This window comes from Bipolaris oryzae, assembly GCF_000523455.1.
Source record: "Bipolaris oryzae ATCC 44560 unplaced genomic scaffold scaffold_47, whole genome shotgun sequence".
Lineage (NCBI taxonomy): Eukaryota > Fungi > Ascomycota > Dothideomycetes > Pleosporales > Pleosporaceae > Bipolaris > Bipolaris oryzae.
In genome coordinates this window covers 66,082-79,284 of record NW_006911323.1, presented here as the reverse complement: position 1 = coordinate 79,284, position 13,203 = coordinate 66,082, and the positions used below count along the sequence as shown (strand labels likewise).

The 13,203-nt window shown below is 52.5% G+C and overlaps 4 protein-coding genes across 4 annotated transcripts; 3 read left to right on the top strand and 1 right to left on the bottom strand.

The window, feature by feature from the left end:
• Positions 1-50: 50 nt before the first annotated feature.
• COCMIDRAFT_35867 (uncharacterized protein) lies at positions 51-2,437 on the top strand (the record flags this gene model as incomplete). The annotated part of the gene is made up of 3 exons (XM_007688778.1): positions 51-63; positions 508-2,225; positions 2,288-2,437. The coding sequence occupies 3 exons, from the start codon at positions 51-53 to the stop codon at positions 2,435-2,437; spliced, it is 1,881 nt and encodes a 626-aa protein (XP_007686968.1).
• A 1,138-nt stretch (positions 2,438-3,575) lies between these two features.
• Positions 3,576-6,623, top strand: COCMIDRAFT_92645 (uncharacterized protein; the record flags this gene model as incomplete). Its single annotated transcript, XM_007688796.1, has 2 exons — positions 3,576-6,236; positions 6,282-6,623. Coding segments are annotated over 2 exons (3,003 nt in total), but the record flags the coding sequence as incomplete, so codon positions are not given.
• Positions 6,624-7,303: 680 nt separating this feature from the next.
• On the top strand, positions 7,304-8,157 carry COCMIDRAFT_35865 (uncharacterized protein; the record flags this gene model as incomplete). The annotated part of the gene is made up of 3 exons (XM_007688777.1): positions 7,304-7,624; positions 7,764-7,964; positions 8,041-8,157. The coding sequence occupies 3 exons, from the start codon at positions 7,304-7,306 to the stop codon at positions 8,155-8,157; spliced, it is 639 nt and encodes a 212-aa protein (XP_007686967.1).
• A 266-nt stretch (positions 8,158-8,423) lies between these two features.
• Positions 8,424-11,136, bottom strand: COCMIDRAFT_92715 (uncharacterized protein; the record flags this gene model as incomplete). The annotated part of the gene is made up of 4 exons (XM_007688795.1): positions 8,424-8,689; positions 8,755-9,989; positions 10,036-10,645; positions 10,695-11,136. The coding sequence occupies 4 exons, from the start codon at positions 11,134-11,136 to the stop codon at positions 8,424-8,426; spliced, it is 2,553 nt and encodes an 850-aa protein (XP_007686985.1).
• Positions 11,137-13,203: the final 2,067 nt, after the last annotated feature.

Genomic DNA, 13,203 nt, shown 5'->3' with positions numbered 1-13,203 from the left:
GAGCGCACCATCCATGATCATCTCTGAGTGTTGGTGGAGATGCAAACGGCATGGCGGGCGTGTGCAGGGGCGCGCTACAACGGCCGACGTGCCCGCCACTCATCCATGTTGCACCTCTCCCAGCGACCACTCTTGCGGGGCCCGCTGGCGGGGGGAAGGGGGGGGGGGGGCGCACCTGCCTGCGATCGTCTCCCACGTGTGCCAAGCCCGTTTGACAGCGGACAAGCGGACACGCACGCCCTCCCTTGTGTACGCCCACCACCATTATTGCTTTGGCCATGGTCCTCCACCATTCTCGACAACCCCCTGAGAGCCCTTGAGCGGCAGTGTGCCCAGACCCCTCGACCTCCGCCCCTTGCTCCGCCCCTACCCTCTGCGCCATCTACGAATTTGCTGCCCGCCTGAAATGCGATAGGTATGCAGCCGGGGAATGGCTAACGGTATGTGGAGTGTACCTTCCCGAGCCTCTACTTTATTTAGCTGACACAACCCCCCCCCTTCCCCTAGTACGAATATGTCTGTGCGGTGACGATGGCGTCGGCAAGAGCTCCATCATCACGTCTCTCGTCAAGGATGTCTTTGTCACGGCAAAGATCCAGCCGGTACTGCCACAGGTGACACTGCCGCCCACGCTCGGCACCCCCGACAATGTCACCACCACCATTGTCGACACCTCGGCCCTCCCCCACGAACGCCATGCTCTCCGCATGGAACTCCGCAAGTCCAATGTCATCCTCCTAGTATACTCGGACCACTACAGCTATGAGAGGGTCGCCCTGTTCTGGATGCCCTACTTCCGCTCACTGGGTGTCAACGTGCCCGTAGTGTTATGTGCCAACAAGTCAGACCTGGCCTCGAATGGCACAACATCGCAGGTCGTCTCGGAGGAGATGCTGCCCGTCATGAATGAGTTCAAGGAGATTGATTCGTGCATACGGGTCAGCGCCAAAGAGCACCACAACATCAACGAGGTCTTCTTCCTCTGCCAAAAGGCCGTCACACACCCGATAGCGCCTCTGTACGACTCCAAGGAGAACATGCTCAAGCTCGCAGCCGTGTCTGCACTGCAACGTGTTTTCCACTTGTGCGACACTGACAAGGATGGCTACTGGAACGACCAGGAGATCCACGACTTCCAGATCAAGTGCTTTGAGAAACCGTTGGGCGATGACGATCTGGCAAACATCAAGAAATCCATGGAACGATTTGCGCCCGGTGCAACGGACGAGTACGGCATGGACGAGAAGGGATTTCTGCTGTTGAACAAAATCTTTGCTGAAAAGGGGCGTCATGAGACAATCTGGATTATTCTGAGAAAGTTCCACTACACTGACAGTTTGAGTCTACAAGACGATTTCCTTCACCCCAAGTTCGAGGTCCCCCAGTTTTCCTCGGCCGAGCTGAGTCCTTCCGGATATCGCTTCTTTGTTGATCTGTTTCTCAAGTTCGACATGGACAATGATGGCGGACTGAATGACCGCGAGCTTGCCAACCTATTTGCGCCCACGCCGGGCATGCCGACATCGTGGGTTGATTCTGCGTTCCCGTCATGCACTGTGCGGAACGAGGCAGGTTACATTACATTGCAAGGATGGCTGGCCCAGTGGAGCATGACCACATTCGAGGAGCCCAAGACGACGTTGGCATATCTTGCATATCTTGGGTTTGAGAGCGGCGAGCGTGGGGGCACCACCAGCGCACTCAAAGTGACCAAAGCCAGGAAGCGGCGAAAGAAGCCCGGGCGAGTCGAGCGCAACGTGTTTTTGTGTTATGTACTTGGGTCAAGTGGAAGTGGAAAGAGCTCCCTCCTCTCTGCCTTCCTCCAACGGCCATTCAGCCAGACATACCACCCCACGATCAAGCCCCGGTCAGCTGTCAACAGCGTGGAGCTTAAAGGCGGTAAGCAATGTTACCTCATCCTAGAAGAGCTGGGAGAGCTGGAACCGGCCATTTTGGAAAACCAAGCCAAGCTGGAGGCGTGCGACTTGTTGTGTTACACGTATGATTCAAGCGACCCGACGAGCTTTGCACACATTGTCGAGCTGCGGAAAAAGTATCCTCACCTCGACCAACTGCCTGCAGTGTATACGGCACTCAAAGCGGACCAAGACAAGACGATGCAGCGGTGCGAGCAGCAGCCAGACGAGTACACGAGCGGGCTAAGAATGTCACCGCCGCTCCATGTCAGCGCCAAGTGGAATAGTATCTCTGAGCTGTTTATTCACGTAAGCCCCTTTTCCCGTTATGTAACACAAGGCTGAGAAGCTGACAATTATCTTTTTGGCAGCTAGCTGAGAGTGCGACACACCCGTCGACTGCATTTCCCAAACAGGAGGAAGACGAGTACGACTACTTGAATCTTTCGCTAGCATTAGGAGCTGTTACATGTGCAGTTGCATCTGCTATTTTTGTCTGGAAGCGGCATAGCAATTCTTGATCATGGATGGAGGCATGTATGTTTGTAAGTATGATGTGTGTGTGTGTGTGTATGTGTGTATGTATGCTGGCATGTGCTGGGGCGTGCCTAGATGTACGTATGTACACAGTACTAAAAGGTACTTAGAGGCATGTACCTACCCAGGCGCACTTGAATGTGGCTGGGAGGATAGTTTCTTAGCCTGTTGATGGACCAGGAATCAAAGACTATTTTCCCACTTGGCAAAGAAGGGAGACGGCTAGACGGCCAACGAACCAGCAAGACAGGTGGCTAGCGCGTGGTAATGGTGATGGAGATGGTGCTGTGTAGCGTGTACATGGATGGGCAGGCTGGCGAGGGCGATCATGTAGGCGTAGGCGTAGGCGTAGCGTACCGTATTGTACGCGGCCGGTGAGTCCAACGGGGGGAGCGCACAGCACACAGGATTGGCTCCCACGAGCGACACGCCCAAGGAGGCGCCGCCATGCAGGGTGACAGGCAACGCTGGACATGCACGCAACCCCAGGACGGCGGCTGTTTGGGCAGAGCCAGTGGAGCAGAAAAACCAATGAGTGAAGTCTGTCCCCCTTGAGGCATGGGCGAGTCATGGCAGGGCTTCATCGGGTCTTCTCCGCTGCGGTAGACGCTCCTAACGCAAAGCGGCGCTAGCCTGGGCCTGCCTGACAACTGTGTGCACCTGGGACCACGACCGCACCGCATTGTCTTGCCCGCTGGTCATGGTCGCTCTCGCTGTGCCTTACCAGACGCCCGACGCCTTTGCCCATCCCTCAGTCTGTCGCTCGCTATCCGTGGATGTCCTCGCCGCCCCGGCGCTGCCCTAATCAACCCAGGCCGCGGCATTTGACCCAGCCTCGAACCCTCCCTCATCCTTGTCCTCCGCAACCCTCGCGATATGGTGAGTCTCTCCTCCCTCCCCTGCCTGCCCGACCAGCGCGCATATTGCCCCTCCTACTACACCAGACATAGCCGTGGATGCACCACTGCACACGGCCACGCCAGGGGGCAACACCACGAGCACAAGAGGAGAATGCGGCATTGCTGTTGCTGCTGCTGCTGCTGCTTCTGCTGCTACTGCACTTCCGGCAAAAGTCCGCACAGCCCATCCAAACGCCCAAGCTGACCACGTTTCGCTCTACCACAGGCAACCGATCGAGCACAAGAGCTGGACCGCCTGTACCAAATGCGGAACCCGCCCCGCCGAGGCCACGCGCCCCAGATTTCCATCAGCGATGACAACCATCACGTCACCGAGGCCATCGGCGACCTCTACGGCGGAGACAGCGACACCGAGTCCAACAGACGCAGCCTGAGGCCTCTAAGCTTCGTGCCCAGCCCCAACGGCGATTCGATCCAGTCTTTTGGTGCTTTTGAAGCCTTTGACCCTTTCCCCAACGCTCCTCCGGCCAGGTCCCCGCTGCGGCCCCAATTGTCCTCCGACCACCCCGCCACCCCAGCCAACCCGTACAATGGTTCCGACGCGCACCAAAACAAGGTTGCGGTGGGTAGGGACTCCTCCAACGGCGGCCACATGTCTCCCCCACTGTCTCGTTCCAACTCGGGCACCGCCTCGCACCAGTTTCCCCTCAATGATCTCGACTACGAGTCGAGCCCTGCCGGTCTTGCGCAGGAACTGAGTAACCTGCAGGCTATCAGGCGGATGTCCATGGGCGTCAACAGTGTTGACCCGGATCTGCCCTCGTTTCAATCTGGCAACTCGCCTCCGTCGCCCCCCGCTACATCGGAAGAAGACGAGTCGAAGCTGTTTTGGGTCCCCGCCCGATTGCACCCCGAACTCGCACCCATGGAGTTCAAAACGTTCATTGAAGACAAGATTGACAAGACCAGGCGCCGCTCGGGAGATTCGGACTCGCTAAATCCAGACGCTGCTCTTGGACGTCAGGGTTCGGGAGCTGGGCTGCGGCGGAAGAAGTCGATGCTCTCCAGACAGATCGACACTGGTTCAGGATACAAGGATGGGGCGGAGAGGCTCGAGAGGAAACGCTCTGGCGCCACCAGACCCAACGGAGGGCTGGAGAACCTCCAGGAACTAGAGAATATCCAAGAAGATCCCGTGTCACTCATAAGGCGCATGAGCATTGACCACAAGACCTTTGGTGGCGAAGGTGAGATGGGCGATGACGAAGATTTACCCATTGTTCCGGGTAGCAAAATGGGTGGCATGGGAACGCTGAAGCGATCCACACGCACCACCTATAGACGAGGCAGTATACGTAAGGGAGGCCCGGCCCTTTCGCGGCGACTGGTTAGCGGCCGACAGGCAGAAACGGATACCGAAGATTCGCCCTCTACCTCGCCTGTACATTCTACAGATAGCATACCCGAAGTCCCTCCCTTGCCTCTCTCCCGTACTCATTCTGAACCTGTTAACTCAGCGTTCGAAGGGTCGTCCAACAACTTTTCAAGGCCTCCTCCGCCGAACCGCACGACTTCCAACATCGAAAGACCAAGCTCGGCGGAAGAAGCTCCTGGTTCAGCTTCTCCCGAGCAGAAATCGTCTCCTCAGCCAAGGCGCTTCCATTCGAGAATTGCTTCTAATGGCCGGACTACTGCACCCCTGCCAGGATATGTTCCTCCTCCTCCTCAACAACAACAACAACAACAAGTGCCCCAGATTATCGAGACACCCCCTCAGCAAGACCAAAGACAGCTGCAACTACCCGAACGCTCCTCTTCACGTCAACTTCCGCCTCCGTCTCAACAACAACCAGCTGGTCCTCGTAGCTATCCACAGCCTCAGCAACCGCCTTCGAACCAGCAACGCCAGCCCCCTGCAGCTCGACAGAATCGCCATGCCCAGGCCGCCCAGGCCTCTCCTATCAAACCTTCCCAATCAATGGACGACCTAGTAGGTCATGGATCGCCAATGCCTGGCACCAGCAATCGGGTGGATTCCTTGTCAATTATTCCCAACGCTCCTGATGACAGGAAGTTGGAGAAGAAGCCAAAGGACAAGAAGGATAGCTCTGAAGGCCCTAGGAAAACAAGCTGGGGATGGTTTAGTGGCGACAAGGAAAAGGAAAAGGACAAGAGTGAAAAGGACAAGGATGCTACCAAAAAGACCAAGAACAAGCTTAGTAAGCCCCAAGAAAAAGGACATGATGACACCAGACTCGATCTGTTGCAGACATCCATCCAGGGTGGCGGCGGTCGTGGACGTGAAAGCGTGGTGCTGGACCGTGAAAGTGTCAAACTTGAAGAGGAGCGCAAAAAGGAGAGTGCCAAGAAGACTGCCAGCGATGGCAAGAAAGAGAAGGAACATGGTTTGTTGTCAAGCATCTTTGGAGGTGGAAAGAAGAAGGGCGAGAAGGAGTCGTCTCATAAGAAGAATGCCTCTCGCGGATTGTCACCAGACCCCCCGGTACGCATCTTGAAGCCCGACATTGACTACAACTGGACTCGATTTTCGATTCTCGAGGAACGTGCCATCTACCGCATGGCTCACATCAAGCTCGCAAATCCCCGTCGCGAACTTTACTCGCAGGTTCTGCTAAGTAACTTTATGTATTCGTATCTTGCAAAGGTGCAGCAAATGCATCCACAAATCTCTATTGGCAACTCGAAGCAGGCCAAGCAGGCTCAACAAGCCCAGCAGGCCCAGCAAGCGGCCCAGCAAAAGAAGGAGCAACAAATGCAGCAACAACAGCAGCAACAGATGCAGATGCAACAGCAACAAGTTGCTCAGCAGCCACAACAAGCGCCTCAGCAACAGCAACAGCAACAGCAACAGCAACAGCAAGTACAGCCAGAGGAGTTTGCTCAATACCAGCGGTACCAGCAGGTATGAATGTTTTATTCGTATTCACAGAGCCTGGCTAATATCCAGCAACAGCAGCAGCAACAACAACAACAACAGTACGAGCAGCAAGAAAAGACTCAAGAATGGCCTAGCGTATATCAACAACAAGAAAATGGCTTCTCGCAGCAACCTCAGCAAAATGGGAACCATCAGAAGAGTGCCTCTCAGGGTGGCTCATACAACCAAAACCCACGCGACTCGCATCACTCCAATCACAGCGCAAACGGCGGTAACGGTGGTGGCGGTGGCAATGGCGGATACAGCGTCGCCAATGCTTCAAACTACTTGGGCCAGCCGAGTAATGGTAGCTACAATCATTATGTCGAGTCTGGCCAGGGAGCAAAGACGGCTGATGACGACATGTGGTAGCCACTCACTCGAGGGGTAGTAGGGATAACAGGGTGGACGATAATGGTCATTTAGTCTCCCCTGGAATTACATCTGGTTTTTCTTTTCTTAATATTTATATCAAACTTCTGTGTAAAGTATTCTGGTGCGTCTCTTTTTTTTTTGCTTTATTGTGTAATTCATTTCTAGTTGTGTGAATGTAAAGGGTGGATGGAGGGATGGCGGACTGGGTAACAACTTGGGGGCGTTGGGATATTTGCAAGCGAAATAATGTTGATTTGAAATAGATGGGCAAGCTAAAGCAAGACAGAAATAGGGTATGCAAGCTTAAGGAAATCAGATGAAAAGCACGCGCGTTTCTCAAGAGATATACAGAAAAAGTGTAGCATCGATTTTTTTTAGTGCAGGAAATCTTCAGAATATAAAGCACTATGGAGCCGTGAGCATGTTAGTCTGTTTTTTTTCATTCTTCCGTCTTGTAGAGAAATTCAAACAGATTTTTTTGTTCGGCCCAGATTAAAGTAAAACGTTCTGACGTCATTTTCCTCTTATCAATCCCAATGTATCACGTAAACATCTCGTGCTTACCTAGATGCCTAAATCCTTCTTGCAATCCCCCCTCCCCCACTTCCAGATCCTCTATCCGACTGCTACCCCTCAAACCCAAGGCTGTATCCTGAGAAAAAAAAGAAACAGACAAAATGTCAAGCATCCCCGGCCTCTCCACAAAACTAACCCCAACCTACCCCTCCTCCTCAGAAGAATCCCCAAGTACGCAATCAATCATATCAGCACTCAACCTCCAAAAACACATCGAGGGGGGTTATTTCGCCGAGTTGGATCGAAATCCCCTTCTCATCCCCAACCCATTCCTCTCAGAAGGAGAAGAAGAAGAGGTGAAGAAAACAGCAGAGAAACCGCTATCAGGCGACAACGCAGTCCGCAACGCGAGTACGAGTATCTACTACATGCTCTCGCGGGGAGAACTCATGGGGCGATTTCATAGGAATAGGGGAAGGACGGTACGTTACTCTCTTTCTCTCTCTCTCTCTCTCTCTTTTTTTCCCTCCCATTTCTTTACCCACATATCGTCTCTCAAATGCTATAAGAATGAGATCTGGTACATAGGGTGTGGGTGACTGATAAGACCGACGGATTTAGGTTCACACGCTGATTTCTGGTCGTGGTCGCTATGTACTCATCCATGCGGATGAACCGGGGACCCCCAAGCGTGTGGAGAGTTTCGCTGTAGGAATGGATTTTGCGGCGGGGGAAAGGAGTGTGTGGGTTGTTGAGGGGGGCAAGTACAAGGCTAGTTTTTTGCTCGAGGGAGCCGAGGGGGAGAGGTTGTTGATTAGTGAGGTGAGTTTTTTGTCTTTTCTTTTCTTTACCCTCCTTGTCAAATTTTAGGGGGTGGAGATGCTAATGTGGAATTTAGACGGTCATACCGGGGTTCGAGTACTCGGATCATGATTTCTTAACGTTGGAGGGGTTCAAGAAGATTGTTAGTCCGGAGCAGGCTGAAGAACTCGAGTGGTTGGTACGCAAGTCGTGAGGAATATTCCTGAACAAGAAGATATCCCGGGAGAACTTGATTGAGAAGAATTCAGCATGTAGAAGAAATAATGGCATATCGAATACAGAGTATAGTAGAAAGGCGGGGTATGCAACATCGCTAAATGCTCAAAGCCTGAAATCCCCAAAATGCCGCCAGTTATACATGTTGACAAACACCGACTTGAATCGCATGGTAACCCAGAACTCAGATCTCCACCCTCTTGATACAAACGTGGGAAATCCAGACAAAATCCCCGTCTACCTCTACGCCGGTTTAATCCCATTATACAAAATATCCAACCCAAGCCCCTCCACATCCCCCGTCCACTCATGCGGTCTCGGCAGCGTAACCCGCCACCCCCTATCTTCCATCTCATCCAGCAGCATGACCATCTTTCGCTCAGCATCGTCTTGGTCCGTGGCGCAAATGACAAATGTGGTGAGGTGGAACATGACGAAGGGATACTTGGAGTTGAGGAAGTGCTGGATGTAATATTGCCAGGCATTTGCCGAGGAAGGGCGGTCGAATGCTATTGTGGTGTTAGGACTTTGACTAAAATCCAGATGTCTGTAGAGACTTGGGAGAAAAACTTACGCATTGCGTTCCAGCGATAGACGTGGCCTTCCCATGTGGCAAAGTTGAGTCCGGTTTTACCTAGGCTTTTGATCGCGGGCATTGGCCAGGCGCAGTAGTGTGTTTGGATGGAGCCTTTTGCTATGATGGAATTTGGGTGCTTTTTTCGGTACGCTTGCGCAAAATCTGACAGGCATGTTCGCGGTGGGAGATGGAGTGTTGGTGCTCGCTCGCCTTCGGCCTTTGTGGCATCTTCTTGATATGGAAAGTATAGGTCTGGTGCACCGTCTGCGCCTTGTACAATGATGGGTCTAGTTTGCGGTTCTTCGTACTCAGGAACGAGACTGACAATGCCGTAGCGTTCCAGGTCTTCTACGAAGTGCCGGATGAAGCGGTTGTCATCGCGCGAAATGTTCTGTACCGTTGTTTTCTTGTGCTTAGCGGCGATTATGTTCGGGTTCGGGTCAAATGTTCGCCATCTGTTTCCCTCATGCTGGATTTCTCCAGGTGGCGGATAGCGCAGCTCGGAAGAGCACTCTATCTGCATTTTTTCGAGGTATATCTCCTGAACCGAGGGCGGGATCACCTCACGGATGACGCGCTTGGCCATCTGTCGAGGTGAAGGGTCTCCGACAAGCATCAACAGCGTATCCTGCACGATGTCTGTCAGTCGAAATGGTAATCCAACCTCCCGATCAATGATGATGAACTGCCAAGAGTCAACCACGATAGGGTCATACATAGAATTCTTCCGCATGCGCAACTCGTTCTTGATGTCTTCAAGGGTAAGAGTTGTGGTGAAATCGGCTAAGTCCAGCTCATCCAAGTTGGCGGCTGTGCGGTGTCGGCTGATGAACAAATCCGGCTCAGTCGGGTGAACAGTCGCGTCGGCATGAGTGCCCTCATACACAACAAGATACAAAGAGGCGGTTCGTTTGCGAAGTTCGTCCAGAAATGCCTTAGTCATAGGATGCCCTATCGCCATTTGCCCACACAGATAGTTGCGCGATTGACATTGAACCCAGACATTGTCTTCTTGCTTCAGCCCCGTGCTTGACGTAAAGTCTCCTTTGTTCATAGGTATGAAACCCATATACACACCAGTGGCGCATTCACCTAATATGCTATTTGGGTCATACCAATAGTCATTGTATAACTTCAGCATGAGGAGTTTGCATATGGTTGTGTAATCTTCAAAGTTGGAGCATATGCTAGCGATGGTCCATGGAGTGAGCAATGTGGGGAACCACCGATAGCTTCAGATTGGTCAGCAAGATCCGTTTAAATTTGCACAAAACTTACAGAATGTCCCAACAAGGCTTGGCCATTCTCAGACCCTCAGTGGTACTTGGTATTGTACCACCAAGTAGCCGGATTGTCTTGATGTCACCCCCTGCCAGTGTTTGTGCACAAATCGCTACACGAAGATACTGAACCGCATGTGGACGCCATGCCTTTTCGAAGAAATCACAGTACATCTCAATCTGGCTAGCTTGACAGCCCATAAGAAACTCACTGATGCTCTTGGACCTTGTTGCATGCTCCAAGGTTCCAGCTTCACTGTCGTTCAAGACCATGATGCGGAACCAGGCCCGGATTATCTCTGTGCCAGCGTCGAATAGAATATCATCATCCGGCCCAGGTGAGTTGGGGTAGTTGTTTGAGTCGTCTAAATCAGGAACGATGGCGTACAGCCGACGAATACTATCAGCGCAGAGGTCTTGATAAAAGTGTTTTAGCACAAGAATAGTCCCATCGTCAGGTAAGCCGTCTAGCGAGTTGATTGGTATCCGGGGGTCTAGTGGCGAGCGCAGAATCATGATCTTCTCTCCATGATTTTTGCTGTTTGGATGAGGTGAAGGGGTATGGATACCTGGGGTCTCTGGGGTTGGGCGGCGGTTGAGGTTCGCCACTGTTGTGCATTAGCGGAGATTCTTACACCTGTGGAGAATGCGACTGACTCAACAAAGAGTCTGCTAGTTGCCTCACGTCATTTTCCATCTTGTTGATCCACTTGATGTAGTCCTGGATATCACCACCGCGGGGGTAGAATCGCTCCTGGATTTCTCGTCTGAGATCCACAGACTGGCGCAGCTTCATAATCTTTTGTTTTCCAGCATCCAATCCTGTCACTGCCATTCTTTCCGCATCCGTATGGATCTTGGCCCAACGTATGTTCAACTGCCTCCACTCGTCATGGTGTTGATAACACCAAATGTCGCCCGCGCTCTCTTTGAGCGCGACCCAGCACGCTCGCCCATCCGACTCGACAGCCTCACAAGCAGCTCCAGATGACGCGGGTGAGTCTGGTACATCGCTGAGACGTAGCAGACGCCGTGTGTTGCCTCTGTAGATGGTAGGTCGTTGTTCTTTTGAACTGCTGATACGTAGCTGAACGGTCATTGCTGAGGAGTGTAAGGGGGCCACTTCGACGACACTGCACAACGACACCACAACGACACCCGGGTATCATACCACACAAGGAAAGACTTCAAGAAAAGGAAATGAAAGACGTGATGAGCCTAACAGTAAGGGGGCGAGGCGCATCATATCTTTTCCGTAAGCACGGCTGGGGCATGAGTTGTTCACAAGGTTGGGATCTGCGCCCCGTGGGGTCAGTACCATTGCACATGCCGTGCCTCGTTGAATATGCCATGGTAAAGACGAATGCTAACGCCAGGTCTATTCAGCCATGTCGTTGCGCCTGGCGTATAGCAGCACAACAATTGGCTGTCACCATGAAACCACATCAGGCACAGACCACACTGCATCGTCGCTGCAACCTGCAGATGCAGGCACTCAGGTGGGGAGTGAATGGCTGGGGTGGGTTCTGAGAGTAAACCAGAAATGGTTACGAGAAGTATGGGTGCAAGCGAACTGCTCCCGTCCGGAGGTCTGTGCTAGATCAGTATAGTTCAGATTGCAGTTCGAATTACCCAGTGGACGTGCACGATTAACCGCCCTGGCCTGATGACCGCCTGGCCGCCTTGTATCTTTTAGCGCATCGGCCCAACCTCCTAGGATTGAGGTTCATCCATTGTTAGCAGCCCTGGTTCCAATCTTTCCCGACAACATCGAACATCCCGGCATATGCCGCGCTATACGCATGGTGAATTTGTTACTACCTTGCGCTTGTGACGGTGATACGCCAACGAAAGCCCTGTTGTAGGCTGATCTGAAGGCTGTGGTATTCCGGCCGTGTTGTTGTAAAACCAACTTGTGCAAGAACCCCCAGTATACAACTTCTACCCAATGTGCTATAGCACACCACTCATCCGAAACGTTCGAAGATCTTCATCGACACAGTTAACGTGCTTCGTTCGCGACTTTGCGCATGCGTAGCAGTCCAGGGTACTGAAGGATGCGAAAACGGAGATGACCCGTTTCCACAGCACACCATGATTGGTAGGTTGTTGCAAGCTTTAGGCGCCCAGGCGTTTTCACAACGTATAGGAGTGCAGACCTATAGAGAGTGTGATCACACGCCAACTGCACAGTTCAAATAACAAACTGGCCGCATCTTGGGGGCCAATAGGGAACCCAGACAGTTCAAGGGTGTCCGCGATATTGGTATTTGGGGCGTGCTTATTCTCCTGTGCCCCAACGCTGGAAAACGCCCTTTCAGATTAGAGGACCCTACCATACCTGACAAGATCTCAACGGCCGCCTTGTTATGCGGCTCCGAATCTCAGGGACCGAAAGATCTATCTCAGCGTTGAAGGAAACATGTAGTGGCTTGAACGATGGTCGCAAAGCAAGTAGGTTGCTGGAATCGCATGTTCGGAATTTAATCCTCTAACCCTCTATTTTTGTCGGTAAGGGTTAATTGCAATTGCAAGTAACCAGCGCCTCCAACAGTTTCATTAACACTTAGCAGTTCTTTCCCCTTTGAATGTTGTGTGTTTTCAGTCTCTCCGAAGAGCCATCGAATTTCCACATAGTTGTTGGTATCTGGAGTGACTCTTCATTGATGCGCGTCTAGTAGTGCTGGTGGTGTGAGCTGAGGATAAATCGAGGCTCTTCTTCAAAGCTTATCGGCAGGATGTCTGACGTTGGATCAAAGCCTTGGATATCCGGTACGATGTATCCACTGTAGCGGTAGCATCGGCGCCATACACGCGGGTGGAGGGTCCATGATGCAGGAATGAGGCACAGCAGCTATTATAACATCCGGTGTCAATTGAACCGGATTACCCCACATTCCGGAATACCGTATCGAGCATGGTCGAATGCCAGCCAGCCGAGGTGCAGATGCAACATTGCAACTGCGAGCATAGCATTACGCAACGCCTTCATTCCTATATTTCCTTTCCTCCGATAATAGAGGAGTTAAAAGCGAATCCTCCAAAGGCCTTGCGCTGTCTCAGTTGTTGTTCTGAGCAATTGTCGCGTGTGAACTTCCGTCCGCACCACCTCCACCTCCCCGCATTTCTCCACACTCGATCAGCGTCACTACTCCTGTCCCTGACA